General features: G+C 36.6%; 1 protein-coding gene across 1 annotated transcript in view; it reads right to left on the bottom strand.

The window, feature by feature from the left end:
- The window catches only part of Rbcn-3A (rabconnectin-3 alpha), a 668,488-nt gene that overhangs the window by 575,747 nt on the left and 70,608 nt on the right, over positions 1-22,133 (bottom strand). The window contains exon 3 of the mRNA XM_075299033.1: positions 5,527-5,672. Within this exon, the coding sequence (XP_075155148.1) occupies positions 5,527-5,672 (146 nt within the window). The remainder of the gene's footprint in view (positions 1-5,526; positions 5,673-22,133) is intronic.

Genomic DNA, 22,133 nt, shown 5'->3' with positions numbered 1-22,133 from the left:
GGTTGCCTTGTGCTAAATTAGAGTAAGATCGGGTATTAGATAAGGCTACTATGGTTAGAAATAAAGTTACGAGGGGTACATTTTTCAAAAACGGGCGAAAAATATATATAAGAGCTATATCTAAATATGACCCGATTTGGATTATATTTTGCAGGTTTTGTTGATATTACAGGAGATTACCTTGTGCTAACTTTGAGTAAGATCGGTTAATAAATGAGGCCACAATGGTCAACAATAAGGTTATAAGGGGCAAATTTTGAAAATTGGGCGCTACATATAAAGGGTGATTTGTTAAGAGCTTGATAACTTTTTTTTAAAAAAAAACGCATAAAATTTGCAAAATCTCATCGGTTCTTTATTTGAAACGTTAGATTGGTCCATGACATTTACTTTTTGAAGATAATTTCCTTTAAATGTTGACCGCGGCTGCGTCTTAGGTGGTCCATTCGGAAAGTCCAATTTTGGGCAACTTTTTCGAGCATTTCGGCCGGAATAGCCCGAATTTCTTCGGAAATGTTGTCTTCCAAAGCTGGAATAGTTGCTGGCTTATTTCTGTAGACTTTAGACTTGACGTAGCCCCACAAAAAATAGTCTAAAGGCGTCAAATCGCATGATCTTGGTGGCCAACTTACCGGTCCATTTCTTGAGATGAATTGTTCTCCGAAGTTTTCCCTCAAAATGGCCATAGAATCGCGAGCTGTGTGGCATGTAGCGCCATCTTGTTGAAACCACATGTCAACCAAGTTCAGTTCTTCCATTTTTGGCAACAAAAAGTTTGTTAGCATCGAACGATAGCGATCGCCATTCACCGTAACGTTGCGTCCAACAGCATCTTTGAAAAAATACGGTCCAATGATTCCACCAGCGTATAAACCACACCAAACAGTGCATTTTTCGGGATGCATGGGCAGTTCTTGAACGGCTTCTGGTTGCTCTTCACTCCAAATGCGGCAATTGTTCTTATTTACGTAGCCATTCAACCAGAAATGAGCCTCATCGCTGAACAAAATTTGTCGATAAAAAAGCGGATTTTCTGCCAACTTTTCTAGGGCCCATTCACTGAAAATTCGACGTTGTGGCTCGTTAGTAAGTCTATTCATTATGAAATGTCAAAGCATACTGAGCATCTTTCTCTTTGACACCATGTCTGAAATCCCACGTGATCTGTCAAATACTAATGCATGAAAATCCTAACCTCAAAAGAATCACCCTTTATATGGCAGCTATATCCAAATCTGCACCGATTTGGATGATATTTTGCACATAGAGTCAGTGGATTACATTGTGACAAATTTGACGCCGATCGGTTAGTAAATGAGCGCAATCTGACCCCATTTATCGAAATCGGGCGATACATATACACAGTCTTACACAAGTTTACATACGGTTTAAGAAATTGTATTTTCTTTAATTATTAAAATATAAAAAAAAATTTGCATATATATGCTTTAGATTTTGTAAATTAATTTGAAAAACAAAGTATTTGTCCATTTTCAAGAAGATTTTGTCATTACAAATAAGTCATTATAACTCACCGCAATGTAATGCAACGTGTAATGACAGCTTTACTCCTGGTAATGCCAATTCTAATGAGATGTGGTTGCCTAGTTTTTGCTGGGTATATATATTATTTATCGTCAAATTAGCATTTCTACAGTCGTGGATGTGCGTAAATTCTTCACAAAATTTTTCGTGCATTTGTAACAATTCTCTGTCGCGAGTGTGAGCGTCAAGAACAATTTTCGTGAGTGAGTTTTGGAAAATAAATTCCTTCGTGAGTGTGCGTGAGCGCCTTGAATTTTTTTCGTGCGTGAGTGTGCGTGAGCAAAAAATTTCTTTCGTGAGTGTGCGTGAGCGTGATTTTTTAAAATAAATCCATTCGTGAGTGTGCGTGAGTGTGAGCGGCTCGAATATTTTTCGTGCGTGAGCGTGCGTGAGCAAAAATTTTCTTTCGTGAGTGTGCGTGAGCGTGAATGCCTCGAATTTTTTTCGTGCGTGAGTGTGCGTGAGTAGAATTTTTCTATCGTGAGTGTGCGTGAGCGTGATTTTTTAAAATAAATTCATTCGTGAGTGTTCGTGAGCGTGAGCGGTTCGAAAATTTTTCGTGCGTGAGTGTGCGTGAGTAAGATTTTTCCGTCGTGAGTGTGTGTGAGCGTGAGTAAAATATTACTCACGTGCACACCTCTAGTTAAAAGCCGTTAAAAATGAGTATGACATTTTCTTACATATTTCCCCAAATCAGGCGTACATTAGACAAACCAAATGTCGTGCGTGAGTCACGAAAATAAGTTCTTCTTAACTGTGCGCGAGCATCGAATTTCGGAAAAATACGCTCATGACAATAATCATGAGCGTATCCCGCTCACGGGATTATTTCCATGGATTAGTAAAGTTCTATACCTTATTCTAGTTAATGAACTATTTCTACTTGCTTTCTGTTTTTTTTTACTGAAACAAGTAAATTTTATTATTTTAAACAGAAATTTAACTCCGTGGAAATAAAATGGCTAATATCAATTGATGAGCATTTTTCCTTTGGTTTCGAAGGCACTTTTTTCTGGGTGTATGGAAGTTGTAAGATGCTTATTATACGCGGCTCAAAACAATAGGCCTGATATTTCATATATTATAAATGTATTGAGCCGTTTCAATAATAACCCAGGTAAAACGCACAGGACTGCAGCCAAACGTGTATGCGTTATTTAAAGGGCACAATAGACAAAGGTTGAGTGTACCAAATATCAATTCAAGATTTGTTTGGTTACTTTGACGACAATTGGGCCGGAAATTATGATGACAGCATTTGGAACATGAGTTGATAGAGAAACCCAAACAAACAATGATAATGTACTGCGACAAAAAGTGTCAAACAATTCGTAGCCATCGAGAACTATACACGTTGATATAAAAATCGAGAACTAAGCACGTTGATATAAAGTGGCGACATACAGCTGATGTACTTGGAAGCGAATACGATGCTTGCAGATAATTCCGCTAGAACTCTTAGTTCTGATAAATATAAGTACTTCATTGCTTGTTTTGTTTACATTAATTGAATATCTTATGTAGAATTAGATTTTAAGTTATGAATTAATTTTTAGTTTTTTCCCCACAATGTTTATTCAGGGAAAGTATTGTAACCGAGTAGCAAATAACTATTGTGAATATTTAGTATAGTGTGATTTTTAAATAAAAGTTCAGTTCATCTTAAAACGTTCAACGAAGCACCCATCTTTTACACAAAAAAAATTGCGGATTCAATCATTTTTTTAATTGAAATGTCTTCAATCATGAAAATGAATGTATCAATCACCCATTTTGATTGAAAACCAACACGATTTTCAATTAAAAATTTAATTGAATTTTGTCACGGAATCATTTAATTGTGTGATTGAATCAATTAAAAAAGTGATTGGTTTTTGACATATAATTCAATCACAGTTTTAATTGAATCAATTAAAATTTTAATTAATTTTGCGACAAAAATCAATCAACTATTCGATTGATTCAATTAAATTAATAATTGATATTGGGCATAAATCTCATTAAAAAAATTATATATTGCGCCCCCAAAATCTTATTTAGTTTTATTTGAAATAAAAGAAAATACGCGTTTCTTATAAAACATATTCAATATTTTACTTTTCTGAATTATGCTATAGACTAAAGAATTTGGTTTTTGTTATTAGTGTGTTTTACTCTAACATAACTTAGACATACAATTATGATCAATAACAACTAAAGGGTTAAAAAAATAAGTTATATAAATCATTATCTTCCTTATCATATTAACGACGTCAGCATGTTCCTTCTAATATGTAGATGCGCCTAGATTTCCAATAAATCAACAGCCTGTAAGCTAAATTAGTTTTTCTAAAAAAAAAAAACAGAATAATTCGAATGTAATTAAATGAAAAGTTCATTTTGTTAAACATTACTTGCATAGAATATCAATTTCAATTCTTAGTTCCAGGTTGCAGATTTATAATCTTCTTTTGCAGTTGTGGTCTTTTAGCATAAAAAGGTATATTAGAGAGCTCGGTAATTTAATTTTAGTAACAATTCCTTTCCAAAATTTCCACACATTGAAATCGTCTATTAAAATTTGAACCAATCAAAGACAAAAATAACGGCAAAGCAATGTAATATTTAGTATTATATTGATAATACTTTGCAAATTCTGGAAATAGAAAAAATATAAATGGACAATTTTTAATATTTTCGGATATTTTTCATATTTTTAAATCCAAAAGAAAGAACTTTTTTACCATTACATAATTCAGCTCATTAGTTTATATATCAGATATACTGCTCTCTACTAGGGTTAACACTGAAAAAGGCAGGTAAAACAAAAATGCAATTTAATGCCAACGCTACTTCGCAACTTCAATGTGAATCTTCCAACAAAACCATACCGCTTTTGGTTTTAAGAAAGCTAGGAGTGAAAAAAAAATTACAATTTTAAAAGATCAATACTGTACTCACCTTTGATAATTATGGAGTTTATTGACCAATTTCACGAAATAAAATTGCTCACTAAAAAAATTAAGAAAAAATGTATTAGTTTAGTCCGTTTAATGTAAACAGGCAATGGAAAACGGTATTCACATTTCACAATTTCTTACCTTCAATAAACGTAGATTGTTTTCCATTTTTACAATACCACAAACACAGGTAATTTCAAATGCGTTCTGCCATATATTTTTTCAAACCTTTACCACGTAGCCATTTGTTGTTGCACACTTTATTTATTTCAACCCTTTGCTATGATTTGTTGTTGCGTTCAAAATATTTATGCACACATTTCAATCAATCATATTTTTTAATTTACGCGAAAAATAAAAACCCAACCGTTCGTTACGAGTTACTTCCACAGACTGATCTCTCCTACGTTGTTGAATAAATACCCATTCCCTTGTTCTCTTTTCTCTCTTTCCATCGCTCAAAATTATTCAATTTAAATCACAAAGGTGATTGGATCAATCACATGTGTAATTAGAAACGGAAAAATGTTCAATCACGTTTGTAATTGAAAATTATTTATGAATTAATTAACAAATTGATTGAATCAATTAATATTTTAATTGGAAACGTTACAAATATCAATAATTTATTTAATTGTTTTCTGATTTGATCAAATAATTGAATCAATTAACATATTAATTGAATCCGTTTCCAAATTTAATTAAGTGTTTAATTGAAAAAATGTTTTTCCGAAATTCGGAAAGATTTTCATTTGGCCATAATTTCATAACCCTTAAACTTATAGACTAAAATCTTGGTAATGTAGTTCTCTTTAATGAGAAGTTCAAATTAAAATTGTATTGAAATCCGAGAGTATCTCCATTTTTTCGTTAAAGGGAAGATAAATTCGAAACATGTGGGATAATTTACGACTATTCTCTGTTCGTAAACGTTGGATTAACGAATTTGTATGTTGGTCCAATATTTACATCAAGATGCATTAATACAAGGGTCAAAATCCTTCATAGTACGAACATTTCGTGACCCTATAAATGAACATACCTGTAGGTTCATCGTCTGTGTACTCATTGGACTTTTCTTTCCATAGTTGTATTGTAGATCCTCCAGTTAAAAGTCGCGTCCCTTCCAGATTCCAGGATAAAGTAATAACATGTGAATAACTTGTAAAGGAACCGGTTTGGACCCACCTAGAATAATTAAAGAAATATAGATAAATACAGTTTCAGAAACAAATTGTACGGCATTTGTTTTTTTTTTTTTTTGCTGCATTTCGTTTGGTAGAAAAACATAAAAAAACAATCAAAATGAGTTAAGAAATGTTAAAACTTCTTTATGATATCATAATAAGTGCACACATTTTTTTTTAAATTGGGGCAACGAAATATTTTCATTGTGGCACGAACAATCCTAATAATATTCTCAGTATTTTCTAATTATACAATTATTTTTCGAGCTTTATGGACAGATAGTATTTTCTTGTTTCCTTTCTTTCTTATTTTTTGTGTTACATTCGCATGATCGCATTGAATTGTAATAGATCCGAAATACTTTTGGTTTTATGAGTTTGGCTTTAACTTTCAATAGGTTCGGACGATCTCATATTTTTAATAAATTGAATTTAATATTACGCTATACATTGTTGGAATTCTTATTAAGAATGCATCCGTGAAAATTGACATCATTAAACAACGATCTTCAAATATTATGAAGTGTTTCGTTACCCGGCAAAACAATTGGAAGTTGTTCCACGAACCTATGTGCTTTAGATTAAAAATTGTAAACTCCACAATTTACAATTTCAAAAAAAAATACAGAATTTTGACCAATTTTTTCGAAAAAGGCACTTGCATTCTTTCTGCCGTAAATTTTTTTATGTATATCTCCCAATCTTTTTTGTTTGTCGCATAATGACAAAAAAGTCGCATAATGACAAAAAAGTATATACGGCCGTAAGTTCGGCCAGGCCAAATCTTATGTACCCTCCACCATGGATGGCGTAGAAAGCTCTACTAAAAAGAGTGTCATCCACAATCGAATTACATGGGTTGTGATAATACTTACCTATGGCAAGGTATCTTAAAATTTCTTAACATCGTAAGCTGAACCAATTTTAGCGTGAATATTTATTTATTCAGCTATGGTAAGCCAGATTGAAGAGAAATTCATTAATACAATAAGTTTATAATTACGTTAAAGTTAAAAAAAATTACGGACCAGAAAAAAATAAGTAAGGATAAAAAACTGGGTTTAATGAACAAAATAGATAGATTCAACTTCTTTAAAATGTGACTATTACAACCAGAAAAAAAGAAGTTGAGAAGAAAAAAATCTGGTGTATGTGAGACGACAATCAGACAATCGGTGAGACGACAATCAGGAAATAGTAAATAGAAGAGACAAATAGAACGGTAGGCACGAACAATTTGCTGACAGATGAGATAGGTTAGCAGGAACAACTTGGAAGGCAGGAATTATAACGAAGTTCCATGACATAGCTTAAAGTGGTGTTCGATGCTGGGCGACATGTATCAAAACCCGTTTAACTGTATGTATCGGATCAGATAAATCAAATACGTTGCTAAATTCATTATAATGTTTACAGAGCCGGTAAAAGGGACTGTGTTCCTCGTAATTATTTCTACAGACGGGTAGTTTCAATGGAAAATATTGTCGCGTAACACGTGAAGGAACATTAATGTCAAGTTTACTAATCAATTGTTGTGAGTTAATTTCACCTTTCAAGAGTTTACTAACAAAAACCACATCAAACACTAAAAGTCTTCGCTCCAGAGTAGGTAAATCTATTAGAGACCATACACTAACACCACGTACCGAATTTCAACCAGATCGGATGAAATTTGCTTCTCCTAGAGCCTCCGCAAGCCAAGTCTGGGGGTCCGTTTATATGGGGTCTATACGTAAAAGTGGTCCGATATTTTCAGTACCATCCGACCTACATCAATAACACCTGCTTGTGAAAAGTTTCAAGTCGATAGCTTGTTGCGTTCGGAAGTTAGCGTGATTTCCACAGTCGGACGGACAGATCGACTCAGAATTTCACCACGACCCAGTATATACTCTTTATGGGGTCTTAGACCAATATTTCGATGTGTTACAAACGGAATGACAAATATAATATACCCCCATCCTATGGTGGAGGGAGGGTGGAGGGTATCAAAAAATCCAGTAAAATGTAAACTTGCAATAAATTAAAAATTGATTTTTTTTCTTTCCTAAAATTAGCAGAAATGTACGCGAACAGCTTCCAGTACCAATTTACCATCAGCCAATTAAAAACTTTTAAATCAATTAAAATAACAAAAATATTTTTTTTATACTACACTTCTAATTGACTCTGTGAAATATATTGCACTATAATTTGCTTATGGCTATCTCTTGCAAGTTTTTACTGGGAAAAAATTCCAAAACAAAAACTTGCAACTTCTCTATTTCTCAAATGGAATAGGTGCACCCAGAGAAATGGTTGGTTGCTATTCGATCATTACAATAAGGGGATAACAACAGTAACCTATTTTTTGTTACAAGACCAATGTTTTGATTATTTCCCCCATTATATATCCAACACAACTGTAAAAAAGTTCACAAAATCAAATAGAAATTCCCATAAACATTCCATTGGTTACAATAACCAATGCCGAGAAGTGAGACCTACAGCATGGGAATCAACAAATGGTTGGTACAACCAAAAGCTGAGTATACTAATAGAATCTTAGTTCAATTATGGGACGCGCGTAAGGTAGTTGTTGCAACAAATAAATATTTATATCAACATCGACATGGTAGATGGTATGACGCTACAAAAATTGCAAAACGGGGAACAGCATTTACTTGATACATTGAATAAAATGTATCCCATAGAAAAGAATTTGGCTTAAGGTAAGTATCGCACCGATTTATAAAAGAGGAATATTACAAAAGTTTCCATAAAGTTTTCAGGCTTCATACACCAACAAACACAAACACTATTGTTGTATTAAACACATAAACGTCTCCAGAGCGCTTCTAAGACGATCTGTACTTACGAGTATATCTAGGGGCTTAAGGAGGACATTCCTGGTATTCAAATATTTTTTGTAGTTTCACCACATAATGACCATCTGTCATTGATGTACAAAAATGCCTCTATAAAAATAGACAGAAATTATTTCATCCCTCTATAAATTAAACTCATTTAATAAGCATTATCTGCCTGTTTATTATCTATGTAAAATAAACAAATTTTTCTTATGAATTTGAAACAAACTTTTAACTTCGGTTTAAGGAATTTTTTCATAGATTGTTGGTTGATATACCTCAGGGGTATATCAACCAACCTCTTGGTAGTATTTCGACGTCAATGAGTTCTGATTAGCACAGTTTGTTATTATTGTGGAATGGAATTGTTTCTGTTTGTTTGCATGTCAAGAATGAGAATCACATAAAATACAGGGTCGTCATTAAGCACAGCATTATTGAAAAGCGTGCTAATATATGTTTGAAAAATTCGTGTTTGAAAACATATGGAATTCAAACAGTTTTCATTTCTAGTGTTTTTCGGATAATATTAGTTTTTAATGGGGAATACCAATTTTTTAAACATTATTATGTACGGTTTCTCAATGAATTGTTATTATTTATCGTGTCGGTAAAATAGCTGATCTCATACAAAAAAAAAAAAACGACGAAATTATAAACATTACAACGAACAATTATTCATAAGCGTAGGAAGGCCTCTAGGGAGGGGGCTTAGACCCCCCCCCAGAAAAATTTTAGCCCCCCCAGAATTTGAAAACCTATTTACGATTTTACATTTTTAAAAAATTAAACAAGTATATACTCGTGCAACGCACAAAGTTTCACTAAAGACTTTCATGCACAATCGAATTACTTGGGTTGTGGTAGAAGTCTGATATTTATGAAATAAAGCTGTGGTTGAACTTATGATTTAGTTGAATAAAAAATAGTACTTGATATTAAAACTATTCTTTCATAAATTAATATCTTTATAATGCTGCAAAAAAGCGTCGCCAAAAAAGAAGTGAAAATGTTCTTTTTGGGTCTGGAAGTGGTACAAAATTGGCGGATAAGCGATGAATGTAATATGAACTTGTCATAGAACGAATGTCCACCGTTTCAACAACCGTTGCAATGAATTTGCATCACTTCTTAAGGTGTGATCTGAATTCAATGTTTTGAATGTGAATTAAAAATTTTGTGATATTTTCCCAAAAAATAATTTTTATACTTTTTTTATGATTTTTAATGCATTCTAAAGCTTGTTTGAAACGTTTTTGCAAATATTATCGATTTTTCTATAATGGACTTAGCATTTTTGTGGCAAAATTTGAATAATTTGTACCATTTTATTTATTCTTACTCTTTTTTAAACTATTTGAAAAAAGAAAACAAAAAATTACGCATTAAAATATAAAAAAATGAAGTAAAAAAACTTCCTGTGTAGTTAAAATAGTTAACTTCTTTGTGAGGACATTTTTGGAAGTGCTTTTAAAGTTGTGCCTTTAGAACAACTCCCAATTTTTTGCTGGGAAAAGTGTGGAACTACCCTACGGGAAATGGATCAACCACAGAACTGGTACAGAACTAGTCCCAGTTGTGTATGGATCAGTCCCAGTTCTGATCAAAACGTATGGAAGGGACCGTCCACTTTAATATGGGTTTGTCATTGACGGAGTAAACTTACATTTTAGGACGCGTCTTGGACTCATCCCAAAGGACACGTCCTGGGACAATTTAGCAGGAGCAACCCATAAACAAGTCCTCAGGAACCAGTCTCGGACAAACTCTTAGAAATCTCTTTCAATTTGGGCTCATAATCGAACCCGAAATGAAAAAAAAAACTTTTGAAATATGTCGAACAAAAGGTTATTCTGATAATTTTATTTCACTAAATGTGAAAATTGCAACTAACTGGAGCACAGGTACCAGTTCTGTGATAGGTCCGTCAGTGGCAATTTGCAACAATTTCCCGTAGGGTACTTTTAGTTGCTTTATTATAAATTGATTGTCGAGTTATTCTGATGTCTATTTTTTATTCAATTTTATGAAATAAAACATTAGTTGAACCTATAAGTTCAGTCTATAAAGTTTAAGCTAGGGGGGCTATAGCCCCCCTAGGAAAATTGTCTAGCTACGCTAATGCAATTATTAGATTTAGAACTGAAACGTGATATAAGACTGTATTCACTTTGTGTTTAAGTTCAAATGCCGTTTTCTTAGCTTTTGTTAAATCATATAATCATTTTCAAGTGTAATCCCTCCGTTAGGATTTGTCTATACCTTTTCTGTCTTTCGGTACGAAAATAAGGACATTTTCTAACGTCAAATGTCATCAACCCCCGCCTTTCGGCATCCAAGCTATTGGACATTCTTACTTTGGGACTCTCTCGTTTTTGGTATTTCTTCTACGAAGGTAAATATTGTTTGACGAACAATAATTAATTCAATAAAGCCCAATATTTTGGTTCAAATTCTAAACCAGTGCCTTTTTATTTCTTTTCTACTTTTATGCCACGCATTCATTGGTCCATTCGAGCCGAATAATTATTGGAAAGTATTAATTCGGTATTTTTTATTTCTTTGCGTTTACTCCCACTTTGTTTTCGTCCAAATATTCAACGTCAATGTTGCATTTAATTTTCGCTGTATTTTGTCATTTGTTTGCGTATACATTGTTGTGTTTTTCCTTTGGTTTTTTTATCTTCGATCTGCATTGAAAAACAAAAACAATTGCATTGGTTCTAAGCAAAAACAATTGAAGAAGAAGATGGGAAATTGGCCGACGTCATACCAAAGAGTTCATTTACGGTGTTCGATACATACACGTTCGTTCATTTTTAATTTGCAATATTTTTTGTTAAAAATCACAAATGATGTTAAATTTTGTGTACATAATAATGAGAAACATTTGACCGATTTTTCTACGTCATTCCCTGATATAAATTTCTTTTTATTCTTAGTTTAATTTGTGGAACAAAAAATCATAAACGACACGTTTGCATCGAACGCCGTCAATGGTTTGATACCCTCTGCTGCCATTTTCCCATCTTCATCTTCCATTGTTTTTGGTTCTAAGCATTGGTTTGCCAATAGTGAAGTGTTATACGGTTGCCTGTTCAACTTGATATACACACGTACGCACACAGGCGTTACATGGGTCGCTTACGGCGCGAAATTATAAAAATAATTTTTGCGAGTTCAGTTTGGTATCGTGCATCTTACAGTCCGTGCACCCTACAATCGGTCAATTTGATATTTTACAATTTAAAGTTCACGACTTTTTATTATTTTGTAATTTTTCCATTTGGCAAATGATATTCACGATACACTTGCACCAATTTTGTGTATCTAGGTACACTGGGAGAAATTTTGGATAATTTATACACTGTGAGAAACTCTCTCGTAATATATAGTTTTCAATTTTTTCGATAATTCACCACGCGAAAATCATTCTTTGTATTCTACGATACACTGAAAATATTTTTGTATTCACGATAAACTTGCAAAAATCTTTTGGTACACAGGGTACACTGGAAAAATATTGTAATATTTTCCAAATAAAGATTTTGCATATATTTCGCCACGCGAAAAAGGGTTTCTTGTATTTACGATACAATTGAAGAAACTTTACGTGTTTTCATAAACTTAGAGAAATTTTTCGCCAATTTTTACAAAATACAGTGAAACCTCCCAATGTTGGACCCTCCCAAAAGTGGACAACTCTCAAAGGTGGACAATTCTTTTTAGACATTGCATTATTATTAAAATTTCGTTGTATCGAAACTTTCAAAAGTGTACACCTCCAATATTTGGACGTGGACACACAAATTAAGTTTTTTTGATCAATTAACCTCTTAAAAGTGGACAGAGTAAACATTATTTTTCTATTTTACTAATTTAAACAATGCATTTATCATCTGTTATTTATATCGCATAATATCGTTTATCGTTGTCGCTTTATATGTGTTCAACACGCGATAAGCCAATCAGAGTAAAATAAAACGCCGTCATGTTGTACAATGAGTCTCAGTAGTCTACCATGATAACGTTACTTTTTCTATGGAAATTTGCTACACAGTTTAGAGAATCAATGTAAAAAGAGTTTTTTGTTTCGAATTAAACGTCATTTGGGAAAAATGAAGGCAAAACAAAAACGTTTGAGCTTAAAAGAAAAAATTGAAATTATTGATTTGTCAAAAAGGAACAGTATGTCAGTTCGAGAGTTGTCAAAAAAGTTTGTATAAATTTAATTGAAATTTGAAACAAATTTTAAAAAAGTTTTAACATTTGAAGGTTCAATATTGGGAAATCTAGTGTCGCCAACATTCTAAAGGACAAGGAAAACTTATTAACTCTTTGGGAATCAGGATCCAACTCAAAGCAAAAAACATTCAGGCTAAAGACCACGAGTTTAAAAATTGATAAAATGTGTTTGGATTGGTTTTCTAAAATCCGAAGTCAAAATATTCCTGTATCTGGCCCAATTATCCAAGAAAAAGCAAAACAATTCGCTGTAAATTTGGACTTGCCAAATTTCTCAGCTTCGAATGGTTGGTTAGAAAAGTGGAGGAACAGCCATAACATTAGCTTTAAATCTATTTGTGGAGAGGCAGCTTCCGTGTGCGCTGAAGACGTGGATCAATTTAAAGAAAGGCTGTTGCTGATACTTCGAGATTTTAAACCCGATGATGTTTACAATGCTGACGAAACAAGCTTGTTTTTTCGCGCTTTGCCAAATAAACCCCTAGCATTTAAAAACGAAAACTGTAAGAGTGGTAAATTGTCAAAAGAACGGCTTACCATTATGTTATGTGCAAGTATGATAGGACAAAAGGAAACGCCGATTGTTATTAGTAAAGCTGCGAGACCAAGGGCCTTTAAGAAAACTCCAATTACGAAATTACCTGTTAATTGGAAATCGAATAGAAAAGCTTGGATGACTATGGAAATTATGAGCGAGTGGTTGACAGAATTCGATCGCAAATTGGGAAGGGCCAATAGGAAAATTGCCCTTTTTGGATTTGCAAAATATCACCATAATATGGTTGCCGCCGAATACAACATCTGTATGCCAGCCATTAGATCAAGGAATTATTAAAGCTTTTAAATTCCACTATCGAAGTCTTTTAATAAAATCTTTATTAGCTAGTCTTGGCGCAAATATACAACCTTCAGGGCCCATAAATGTGCTTGAATCAATTTTTTTTTATTCAAACATCATGGAGTAAGGTTACTACAACTACCATTGTAAACTGTTTTCGGAAAGCTGGATTCGATCCAAATCACTGCATTTCAGAATTTGAAGAAGAAGATGATATTCCGTTAAGTGAATTTTTATCTTTGATTCGAGCATGTGGCAATACCGACGAATACATTGAACTGGATCAAAATGCTTTTACAGAAGATACGAACATTGAAGTTTGTTTGGATTCAGACGATGAATGCGAAGAAATAGTCGAGCAGCACGAAGAGCAACAGTGGAAAAATGTATCACATGAATTAAAAACTAATGGCGATGTCCTTTTATATATGCACAATATTAAACAATTCCTCAAAAACGACATGGAAGGTTTCCAATTGGCCAAACAATTGGAATGTCATATTCAAAATCAAATTATATTAGACAACCAAAAAAAGTTGAAACAAAAAACAATGAATGACTATTTTACAGCCATATAGAATATAATGTAAGCGAATGTAAACTAAAATAAGCACATTATATTTTCAATAAAATTATTTATTAATTGTTTCTAAACTAACCTCTAATAAGTGGACACCTCCCAAATGTGGACAAAATTTAGGTGACCGTTGATGTCCAGTCTCGGAGGTTTCACTGTACTTATAATTTACCTTACGGAGCTAAATTTAACTGGTATTTCCAATACACTGTAAGGAAATTGGTGTATCGACGATACACTGTAAAAAATTGGTTGTACTCCGTACACTGTGAGAAATTTTCTAATCTCATTTTTTGTGTTTTTGTGGTAATTACGTTACCTTGTTCACATTTGTGGTACTTTCGGTACACTGCGAAACTAACTGCTTTCACAAGAGCAACTAACGCAGTAGTCCGATTTGAAACAAAGTTTCACAGTTTGCGAGACGATGATTTAACCGCCTATAGACTAGAATGTCATGGTTCCGAGGCTAAGTCGTTGTGGGAAAAATTTAAGAACTTATTCGACGAATGTCTTGACTTTGTGTCCACACAGAGCAACGCAACCGAGGCAGTCGCCGCTGCTGACAGCAAATATGATCGCCTCGGTTGGAGGACCAAACATCACTTTTGAATGTTTCTCATAGGTCCGATGAGTCACGCAGCTCTTCCATCAGTTCTTATGGAGACAATAGTTCCTCCCACAGTCTCAATCTACCGCCTTGTGATATAGATGTTTTTGACGGCGATTTTCTTAATTGGCCGACATTTAGAGATTTCTTCACAGCGGTATATATTAACAATAGCCGACTTAGCGATATTGAGAAATTGTGTCATTTGCTCAAGAAGACCAGTGGTGACGCTCGCGAGGTTGTTTCGAAATTTCCGCTCACGCATAGAAGCTGCGCTCTTGCGTGGAAGGCACTAAGGGGTACTTATGATAATACCCGCCTATTGGTGAACCACCAACTCAATTTATTATTCGATTTACCAGTCTTGGAGTCTGAGACCAGTTCAGGACTGAAGAAACTACAACGAGGCATCTCGACATGCATTTCGACAATGTCCATCTACGATGTGGCCACTGACGATTGGGATCCCATCCTCGTCTTTTTATGTCTTCAGAGGTTGCCGAAATGTACTGTTACACTTTGGGAACAGAGTATTAAGGACAAGTCTGTTTTGTCTTCTTGGTCAGATTTGGACTTCTTTCTCACGGAAAGAATCCAGACATTGACATGTCTTCGCGATATCCGCGGCATTGACGCCAGGCCTCCAGCCAACAAAAGAATTCGCTCGCATTTCACGAAAACGACTCATTCCCCAACAAGTACGCCTTCTTCCTCCCAATCCTCTCCTGACAGATTATGCGTTCTCTGTCGACGACAGCATCACCTCAGAACGTGTTCTAGGTTTCATAATCTTTCAGTTCTTGAGAGGATGAATATTGTTAAGCGCCATCAGTGCTGCATGAATTGTCTGTCCCGCAGACATGTTGCAGCTAATTGCCCCAGCGCATATGATTGCGGTTGTTGTTGTTGTAACAATGTATTGTGATCTCATCCATTTCATGTTATACGCTTGGTACATCAGCTTGTTGGCAGATCAAGGAACTCTGCGACTAAGGTGGGGTGTGTCCAGAGTGATCTGGTGGTAAGTCGGATTGGTTTGGCTGGGCAAGAGAAAAGATGACGCGTGTCGTGTGGCCCTTGGTTGCAAATTGGACAAACGTCAGCAACGCTGCTATCAATCACCGATAAGTAGGAATTGAGGCGGCTGCACTTGCCTGATCTTAATTGGGCCAAAACTACCCTAGTCTGCCGTGGGAGGTCTCTTTCCTCCGGTGCTATGGGCGGTGGTCGGACTCCAAGAACAGGATTAACCTTGTAGCTTCTCACCGCTTCAGCTACAGTATCCTCATGAATCCTGTTCAAACCTGCCTGGTACGCTGCTTGATCTAGAGGCTCTCTTTTATAGCGCTGGATCTCCCGCTCTAGATTATGTATATCAACCCTTACGTTCCTGGGTGGTGGTTGTGTATCCATAAGATGGTGGTTTGGATGATTACTGCGATAACAACCCAGGAGATACTGCTTTGACAACATGTAGTTGTGTCTTCGCACAGGGATGATCTTTGTCTCCACATAAAGGTGATCCAGGGGTGTGCTGCGGAGACACCCAGTCGCAGTTCTAAGAGCAGCGTTCTGGCAGGTTTGTATGTTATTCCACTGCGTATCACTGGTATGCGGTGTCCACACTGGCGCTGCATAGTTTACCACTGACCGGCCAATTGCCTTATAAGTAGTTAGCAAGGTTTCTTTGTCCGCACCCCAAGTACTGCCGGCAAGTGACTTGAGGACCTTGTTTCTACCACGGAGCTTATTACAAATTGCAGTGGCATGGGCAGATGACCTAAAAAGGCTGTCGAATGTGACCCCAAGAATCTTGGGGTAATTTGTGGTCGGAATTATTACTCCATCGACTCAGATATTCAACTGCCTGCGCACTTCTGCCGTCCATGTAGTAAATAGTGTGGCTGAGGATTTGGTGGGGGATATCCTCAAGTTTCTCGCAGTGAAATAACTGATAAGATTAGCTATGTAGACGTTCAACCGATCGCAAATGTCATCAACATTGGGCCCTGATACCAAGATTGTACAGTCATCCGCATATGATACAATCTCGACGCCGTCAGGAGGGGGTGGAATCGAGGACATATAGAGGTTAAACAGTGCCGGAGATATCACCCCACCTTGGGGAACTCCCTGTTTAACTCTACGCGGTCTTGACTTTCTGTCCCTGAATTCCACGTACGACTGGCGTCCACACATATAATTCAGCACCCAACGCTTCGCCCCTGTCGGTAGGGACGTATTCTCGATGTCCTCAAATAATGTGGCATGGTTGACCGTATCGAATGCTTTCGATAGGTCAAGCGCCACGAGGACCGTCCTATGACACGGCCTGGGCTGGTTAAGTCCCTTATTAATATGTGTCGAAATGGCATGTAAAGCTGTTGTCGTACTATGTACCTTACGGAATCCATGTTGATGGTGGGCAGCTGGAAAATTCTCCACAAGGCTGGGGAGGAGTAATGCCTCAAGTGTCTTGGCTACTGGCGAAAGAAGGGATATCGGTCTGTACGATTCACCTTTGCTCGAATCTTTGCCCGGTTTCAGTAGTGGAATCACCCTTCCCATTCGCGCTGTTGATGACATTGGTAACTTCGGCTGCAGTAAATTGTGGTGTGTCATCGGCTCGGAGACCACGTACACGACGGGTGGCTCTCCTTTTCGCTCTATCACTCTCGGGATGCTCGACAAACTGTCGATTGAAGTATTTGGCGCACCTCTTCGGATCAGTCACAGTCACGTCGCCAAATGTGACTGAAATCCCATCATCCCTTGTGGAGGGGTTCGAGATGGCTCTAACTGTTGACCACAATTTACCAGTTCCTGTTCCTAAGTTACATTGCTTCAGGTGCTCTAACCAAGTGTTCCGCTTGTGCTCGTCGACTATCTTACCTTATCTACCTACCTACCTATCTTACCTTATCTTATGATTGCGGTAAATGCAGTAGAAGACACCACACTCTTTTGCATAGGGATATATCAGATAGCCCTAGAACTACTCCTGTCGTTTCTGCATCTGTTACACGGGATACCGGGGTAGCATCAGTGGATACCGATCAGCCTTCTACATCGACTGGCATTGTGTCAGGGACGTCGAGTAGATAGGTATTCCACACTTCACGTACTGGAAATGTATTATTAGGAACTGCAATGGTGAATATCGTTCACCAGGTTATCACGTATCCTGCTAGGGCCTTAGTAGATCCCGCTTCGGAATCATCCTTTATTACGGAAGGATTGCGGAACCGACTTGGACTGAGTACGTCTTCGACTTCGGCTACAATTTCTGGTGTGAATCAAAGTGTTTCGATCACGTCGAGAGAACTTTGTTCACTTTGCATTGGTACCCCACTAGATGAGTCGCTCCTACTGGAGACTACAGCGTACGTTCTTCCGAACATTTCCGGCAACCTGCCACCTTTTTCTCTAGATCGTGACATTATGTCTAGTATGCCAAATCTACGTTTGGCCGACCCCAATTTATTTGTTTGTCGTCCTGTTGACCTTCTATTGGGCGCGGATCTTTATCCGAAGATTTTATTGCACGGTACTTGGACGAATATTTTGGGATCGCTACTAGCGCAAAACACAGTCTTCGGCTGGGTTGTCACGAGTCCTATCCCTTCCTCGAATATTTCTGTCTACACGACTACTGTGGACCTCCCCAAGGGAAATGGTCTTGACGAGACACTTCTCCGCACTTTGGGAACTAGAAGAGCTTCCCCGACGTCCTCTCTTATCTGATTTAGATAAGTTTTGCGAGGAAAATTATAAAACGACATCCCGACGGTATTCTGAGTGAAGATACTCTTCCTTTTGAAACTTATTTCTTCGGACAAATCGGAAACCAAGGACGGCCTGGCTGACACAATTTCTTCGAAATTAGGCATCCCTCTTGTGGAAACGATGAATTAAGACGACTCATCACGACTTTGTCCGGGGGTATATACAGTTATACCATATGAGGCCAGTCTACAAATGAAAATTTGTTATCTGCCTTAACGCCGGTCATCCACCGTTAGAAAGACAATTTGACTTCGATTGGGTTTCACTGCCCTGAATGACATTTTTACACGTCGGTACGACTCAACAATCAGACTTGTTTCCCCTCGTTTTGAGGTGGAGGTTGTATAAATTCGTGTACAATTGCGATATCACACAGATGTATCGCCATATATATGTAGACCCGTCCTAGACATTTCTGCATTGAATACAGTTAAGATATTCTCTGCAAAATATTATCCGGAACTTTTAGTTACAGACAGTGACTTGAACAACTTTTGCATTTGGTTGACGGCACGGAGAATGTTTCGTCTTTATGTACAAGTCCTACGGAAGTGCATGTACGTTGACGACGTATTGACGGTGCACCACAATTTGAATAATGTGTCTGGTTCAAGAGGTAATATACACCACAATTCTGAGCTGTCTTCTAACATAGAACGCGACGCTATTTTACCACTACTGGTTTTAACAATGAGATTATGTGGAATGCTTTACAGGTGACGCCTTGATGATAACCCAAGATTATATTTGCAGAACTGTCTGCTTGTCTACGAAAGCGTTAACTTTACATGCTACTTTTGATTTGTCCACGACATTCTCGACGAGAACTATTACTCCCCACTACGTGGAAATTATGTTGTCTTCGCGATATTCAACCGGGTACTAACGGTCGTCGTTTATTCAAATGGATTACATGCTTGTCTTTTAGGGAGTTAACATAGGTCTATCTGTCGCGTTATGCTCGCGTCCTCCTTACTTTTAGTCTACGTGAAAAATCTATGGTTTGATGGCCGCGTTCGAATCGCAATAGATCGGACTACAAGTTGTAAGGCGACCTACGGTTTCTGGTCACCCTGACCATTATGTTAATTTGGTTTTCCGTTCCGAAATCTTTCTATATTTTCATAGATAGAAAACATAGCAAAGATGGCTGCTACCCTTCCAGAGTCTGAGGACGACGTCCCCATGTTGGATGAGGAACGGGAGATTAATTCTAGCATCGCACCCCTTGCCGATGAACATACTATCAGTACGACTACTGATTCTGCCATTCTGGCCGACAATGTTGCAACAGCAACCAATAAAAAACCGTTGACGACGGCTTCTGGAGTTCCTCCAGGAGAATTATTTGTGGCTTCGCCTCCCTTTTTGACACCAGTCGAAGGAACCAGGGCTCGAGTATATGATTGCAAAGAATTCGGGCCGATGCGCTTTAAACGAAGACTGCAGACCATAGTGCTTCACAAAATGAGACCACAAATATACTCTAGCCCCGGTCACCCATGGGCCCAACTCACAAAGTTTTGGTGGGTTATATCGGGTCCATATCACACTTGGGTGTAAGGTAGTCTTCAACTGCCTTCTGACTTTACGAGTCCTCGACACCCGGCTCTTCCGAGTCAAATTAATTTGGAATTTAATTAAATCGATCGGGCTTAACGAGTCCATTTACGATCGCGTGCTTAACGAGCACATTTGTAAATAATAATATGTATTGGAAAAAATGAAACATGAAATGGAAAATATAACAAGAAATAACAGAATTGAACTGAAATAAAATGCTCTCTTTTTGTAAACTGAAATGTACATTCTGTATACTTTCACTATTTCATTATTGAACATGTAAATATTATTTAACTTATTTTTAAATTTTGCAACATGGCTGGATGTTGCAAGGCGGGCGGCAATGTTTAAGTTCAAATGCCGATTTCTTAGCTTTTGTTAAATCATATAATCATTTTCAAGTGTAATCCCTCCGTTAGGATTTGTCTATACATTTTCTGTCTTTCGGTACGAAAAAAATGACATTTTCTAACGACAAATGTCATCAACCCCGCCTTTCGGCATCCAAGCTTTTGGACATTCTTACTTTGGGACTCTCTCGTTTTTGGTATTTCTTCTACGAAGGTAAATATTGTTTGACGAACAATAATTAATTCAATAAAGCCCAATATTTTGGTTCAAATTCTAAACCAGTGCCTTTTTATTTCTTTTCTACTTTTATGCCACGCATTCACTTTGTTTCACTAACAACACACGCTTTTATAATTGGTGAACATTTACGGCATATTTATAAAGGGTGATTTGTTAAGAGCTTGATAACTTTTTTAAAAAAAAAAACGCATAAAATTTGCAAAATCTCATCGGTTCTTTATTTGAAACGTTAGATTGGTCCATGACATTTACTTTTTGAAGATAATTTCATTTAAATGTTGACCGCGGCTGCGTCTTAGGTGGTCCATTCGGAAAGTCCAATTTTGGGCAACTTTTTCGAGCATTTCGGCCGGAATAGCCCGAATTTCTTCGGAAATGTTGTCTTCCAAAGCTGGAATAGTTGCTGGCTTATTTCTGTAGACTTTAGACTTGACGTAGCCCCACAAAAAATAGTCTAAAGGCGTCAAATCGCATGATCTTGGTGGCCAACTTACCGGTCCATTTCTTGAGATGAATTGTTCTCCGAAGTTTTCCCTCAAAATGGCCATAGAATCGCGAGCTGTGTGGCATGTAGCGCCATCTTGTTGAAACCACATGTCAACCAAGTTCAGTTCTTCCATTTTTGGCAACAAAAAGTTTGTTAGCATCGAACGATAGCGATCGCCATTCACCGTAACGTTGCGTCCAACAGCATCTTTGAAAAAATACGGTCCAATGATTCCACCAGCGTACAAACCACACCAAACAGTGCATTTTTCGGGATGCATGGGCAGTTCTTGAACGGCTTCTGGTTGCTCTTCACTCCAAATGCGTCAATTTTGCTTATTTACGTAGCCATTCAACCAGAAATGAGCCTCATCGCTGAACAAAATTTGTCGATAAAAAAGCGGATTTTCTGCCAACTTTTCTAGGGCCCATTCACTGAAAATTCGACGTTGTGGCAGATCGTTCGGCTATTCATGATGAAATGTCAAAGCATACTGAGCATCTTTCTCTTTGACACCATGTCTGAAATCCCACGTGATCTGTCAAATACTAATGCATGAAAATCCTAACCTCAAAAGAATCACCCTTTACATCTGGTGGTGTTCTTTTAAGGTTGGCGTGTATAGCTGAAAAATACAGTGATTATTTTCAACAATCTCCATATAATTTAAAAATATTGGTGCAGTCAGAAGATTCCAAGTCAGTTTTAGAGAAGAATTTGTAGTTTGGGATTACTAGTTTTTAATTTCTTATACTATACATATTTCTACAAATGTCTATGAATTATACTTCTATGTTTACAAAAACTAATATGTACGTAAATGCATAATGTATGAAAATTGAATTATATAATCTTAATATAATCTGCCCTTTTCATTTAATATTGGAATTTGGTAAGTATATCTAGCAATGGGTCA

The sequence above is a fragment of the Haematobia irritans genome, chromosome 3, assembly GCF_050003625.1.
Source record: "Haematobia irritans isolate KBUSLIRL chromosome 3, ASM5000362v1, whole genome shotgun sequence".
Lineage (NCBI taxonomy): Eukaryota > Metazoa > Arthropoda > Insecta > Diptera > Muscidae > Haematobia > Haematobia irritans.
Note: the sequence above shows the minus strand (reverse complement) of the source record. Positions and strands in the feature narration are given on the sequence as shown.